The 4,635-nt window shown below is 36.9% G+C and overlaps 1 protein-coding gene across 1 annotated transcript; it reads left to right on the forward strand.

Moving 5' to 3' along the window:
* The first annotated feature begins 2,329 nt into the window (after positions 1–2,329).
* Positions 2,330–3,495, forward strand: LOC107941466 (uncharacterized). Its single transcript, XM_016875034.1, has 4 exons — positions 2,330–2,563; positions 2,668–2,759; positions 2,997–3,180; positions 3,277–3,495. Exons 1-4 carry the CDS (start codon positions 2,330–2,332, stop codon positions 3,493–3,495), a joined length of 729 nt encoding a protein of 242 aa, XP_016730523.1.
* The last annotated feature ends 1,140 nt before the right edge of the window (positions 3,496–4,635 follow it).

Here is a 4,635-nt window from a genome sequence, read left to right on the forward strand (position 1 = left end):
CACTGTGAGCGTAGGCAGTCTAGAGAGTGTTGTAAGTTGACTGGTGGATGTTTTAAATGTTGTTCAAAGGAACATGTTCTAAGGGATTGTCCACTTAGATTTGAGGTTCACATATTGTCCACTTAGATTTGAGGTTCACATACTCAAAGTTCGGCACCTGTTACTGTGCCTGTTAGAGGCTGTGGTCACGGTAGAGGTAATAGGAGATTGAGTGGGTAACAGATTGTTGCTCATACTATTGCTACATAGGTTGAATCTGGAGGTCCAGCTCAAATTTATGCTATTAGGGAGTTAGAGGATCAAGATTCGACTGATGTTATCGCAGGTAATTTTACTTTGCAGTCTACTCTGTTGTTTTTTAGTTGATCCTGGATCGATGCATTCTCATATCTTGAGTGAATTGGCATATAAGTTAGAGATTCCTATTGAGACTATTGGTTTGGGTATGACTGTTATTAGTTCTTTTGGTGATAGTGTAATGGTAAATAAAGTTTATCATAGGTGTCCTCTTATGATTCAAGGACATGTTTTCTCTGTTGATCTCATAGAATTACTGTTTTATGGATTTGATGTGATACTTGGAATAGATTGGTTAACTGAACATAAGGCTAGAGTAGATTTTGAGAATAAGTGAATTACCTTGAGGGATAGTGAAGGTTTGGAAATAGTAATAGTGGGTGAAATACCAGTTTTCATGTCTAATATGGTTTCAGCTATGGAGGTTGAGAAGTTGGTGAGTAAAGGTTGTGAGGCTTATTTGGCTTATGTGACGAATTCTATCAGTAAGGAGTTAAGAGTTCAGGATATTCGCACTGTTAGGGATTTCCTAACGTGTTTCCCAAAAAGTTACTGGGTTTGCCATCGGATCGGGAAGTGGAGTTTGGAATTGAGCTTTATACTGGTGCTGCGTCGATGTCCATTGCACCCTATCGTATGGCACCAAAAGAACTCAAGGAGTTAAAGATTCAGTTACAAGATTTTTTGGTTAGAGGGTTTACTCGACCGAGTGTATCTCCGTGGGGTGCACCGATTTTGTTTGTAAAGAAGAAGGATGGTACGATGAGGATGTGTATTGATAATTTGTTTGATTAATTTAAAGGTGCAATGATATTTTCAAAGCTTGATCTTAGATCTGGGCATTATCAGTTAAATGTGAAGGAGTCTGATGTGGTAAAGATTGCTTTTAGGACTCAATATGGGCATTATGAGTTTTTGGTGATGCCGTTTGGTTTGACTAATGCTCCGACCGCGTTCATGGATTTGATGAACTGTGTGTTTCATTCATATTTGGATCAATTCGTGGTGGTTTTCGTAGATGACATCTTGGTATATTCTGGTTCTGAGGAAGATCACGATGAACACTTAAGGGTTGTTTTGTAGTTTCTTTGAGATAAGCAATTGTATGCGAAGCTAAGTAAGTGTGAATTTTGGCTTAGGGAAGTGGCATTCTTAGGTCATGTCGTATCGACAGAAGGGATATGTGTGGATCCCAAGAAAATAAAGGCGATTTTGGAATGGAAGACGACTAGGAGTGTTATTGAAGTTAGGAGTTTCTTGGGTTTAGCTGGTTACTACAGTAGGTTCGTTGAAGGGTTTTCTCTCATTGCTCCACCTTTAACGAAACTACTTCAGATGAGCGTGGTGTTTGAATGGACTGATGAAAAGTAGAAGAGTTTTGATCGGCTGAAGGCAGTTTTGACTAAGACACCAGTGTTGGTTTGGCCAGAACCTGGGAAGGATTTTGTAGTTTATAGTGATGCTTCATATTCGGGACTTGGTTGCGTTTTGATGCAAGAGGGTAAAGTTGTGGCTTATGCTTCAAGGCAGTTAAAGATGCATGAACGAAATTATCCTGTTCATTATTTGAAGTTAGCTGTTGTGGTGTTTGCGCTTAAGATTTGACGACATTATCATTATGAAGAGAAGTGTGTTATCTACACTAATCAGAAGAGCTTTAAGTACCTCCTCACCCAAAAGGAGTTGAATTTGAGGCAAAGATGTTGGATTGAGCTGTTAAAGGATTATGATTGTGTAATAGAGTATCACCCTAGCAAGGCAAATGTAGTTGTTGATGCTTTAAGTAGCAAGTCGATGACGGAATTGAGAGCTATGTTTACGCGCAGAGTTTAGCTAGAGATGGATGTTTATGTGATCAACTTCAAGTAAGGCCGACTTTGTCACAACAAATAAATTAGAAACAACCGTTAGATGGAGAATTGTTAAAAAGGATTCGACAAGTTGAGCAAGGAATTAAGGGAGATATTGATGTTGATGGTGATGTTATCTTAAATTTTCGAGGAAGACTGTGTATGCTGTAAGATGTAGACAAATGATCCTTATCGAGGTGCATAGTAGGCCTTATGTTATGCATCCTAGAAGTGGGAAGATGTATCATAGTCTTAAGGAAGTTTATTGGTGGCCTAGTTTAAAGCGTGATGTTACAGATTTTGTGACTCGATGTTTGGTTTGCCAAAAGGTGAAGGCTGAACATCAATTTCCTTCGGGTAACCTATTGCAAATCTTGAATGGAAGTGGGAGAGGATTACTACGGATTTTATTTCAGGTTTGCCATTGACCCCTTCAAGGAAAGATTCTGTATGGGCTATAGTTGATTGATTTTCGAAAAGTGCGCATTTCGTAGCTGTACCAACCAATTATTCATTGCAGAAGTTGGTAGAGCTGTATATTGTCGAAATTGTTCATCTTCATGGGATTCCAGTTTTGATTATTTCGGATAGGGACCCAGGGTTTACTTCAAGGTTTTGGAAAAGTCAACAAGAAGTTTTGGGATCGAAGCTTAATTTTAGCACGGCTTATCATTCCCAAACTGATAGCCAATCGGAAAGGGTGATTCAAGTTTTAGAAGAAATGTTGTAAAGCTGTGTGATCAAATTTAGAGGTCGTTGCGAGCGATATTTGCCTTTAGCAGAGTTTTCTTACAAAAATAGTTACCAAGGAAGTATTTGTATGACCCCTTTTGAAGCGCTGTATGACAGGAAGTGTAGAACTCCTTTGTGTTGGATAGAGTTGGATGAGAGGCGAGTTGTTGGGACAGATTTAGTACGTGAGATTGAAGAAAAGGTTAAGCTAATTTGTGGTCGTTTGAAAGTAGCATCTGATAGGAAAAAATCTTATGCGGATATGAAACATCAAGATATCAATTTTCAAGTTGGGGATAAGGTATTTTTGAAAGTTTCACCGTGGAAGAAAATTTTAAGATTTGGTAGGAAGGGTAAGTTAAGTCCTAGATACATTGGACCCTATGAAGTTTTTGAGAGGATAGGTTTGGTAGCTTATGGTCTCAATTTACCGTCGGAACTTGAGCGAATTTGTGATGCTTTCAATGTGTCCATGCTAAGGAAGTATCGTTCTGATCCATCTCATATTGTGCCGGTTGAGGAAATTGAAATCTGTGATGACCTTTCTTCTGAGGAAGAACCAGTTGAAATTCTAGACCATGAACTGAAAGTGTTATTAAACAATTTCATTGGTTAAGTTTTAGCTAAGGTAATTTTGAGGATGAAATTCTTTTTAGAAGGGGAGAATTGAAACATCCCAAAATAGGGCCTAGGAGTTTTAGGGGTATTTTGGCCTATATGAGTTTGAAATTTCGTAAGATTGGTACTCGATAGTGTTTTCGACTAGGACATCTTAATTGTCAAATCAATTTATGAAAAAGTGTCCTAAAAACCCTAAGATTTGAAAAAGGACTGATTTGTAACAACGTCAAAATAGTAGGCATTTATGTTGCAGTTTTACCATTTTGTAGAACTAACCTATTTCATTCCCAACCACAAGCTTTTCACGTCTGTTACTATCTTCTTCATTGTGCTTGCTGCCCTTTGCCATTCCCTTGTTATTTCTTTCGATTTTTTATTCCCAAATCACAGTACATTGATTTCTCATCATTCGAAAGTCATTTATTATCATAAACCTTCAAGAAAAACACCCAAAACTCTATAAGATTTCACCATATTCTTCAACCGTGGGGTTTCCAAATTTTCATCAAAACTCACTCATTCTTTCGCCAAATGTAATCATTCATGTATTCATAAGTTTTTAATGCTATTTAGACTCTAAACCTACATTATTAGCCATCAAATCGTATGTTTCAAATAAAAGCCAAAACTTGAGTCATTAATGGTAGATTTCGGGATTTTGTATGAAAACTTGGTTTCAAAGTGTTTTTCAACTTGTTTTAGCATGATTAAAAGGTTTTGAAGCTTATCTTAAAGTTTCGTTAATGATTTCTCATGTTTTAATGAATGTTACGAAAATTGCCTAAAAGATGTCGAAAAATGTCGATACCATAAGTTGAGTAGGTTTGTCTAGTTTAAAGGTTGTGAATTAGGTGTAGATGAATAATTAGATGAGCAGAACTGATTTTAAGCAAAAAGGTTGAGTATAGATTGAAATATTAGTATATAAAGTTTGTTATGTTGATTGTTTAAGTTACATGGGGACTTAGCTTAAAGCTTGTGTTTTAGTTAGTTTGAATGAATAGTTGGTTGATGTTTGACTCTGGTTATTGTGTGAATATATTGGTTTTCGTTGAAAACCCTTCTTGAATTTTCAAACTTCTTGCCCTTTAAAACTTGTACAAAATCTTAGTTTGCGTTTGCTTATTTTCAATTG

The sequence above is a fragment of the Gossypium hirsutum genome, chromosome D12 (assembly GCF_007990345.1).
Source record: "Gossypium hirsutum isolate 1008001.06 chromosome D12, Gossypium_hirsutum_v2.1, whole genome shotgun sequence".
Classification (NCBI taxonomy): domain Eukaryota; kingdom Viridiplantae; phylum Streptophyta; class Magnoliopsida; order Malvales; family Malvaceae; genus Gossypium; species Gossypium hirsutum.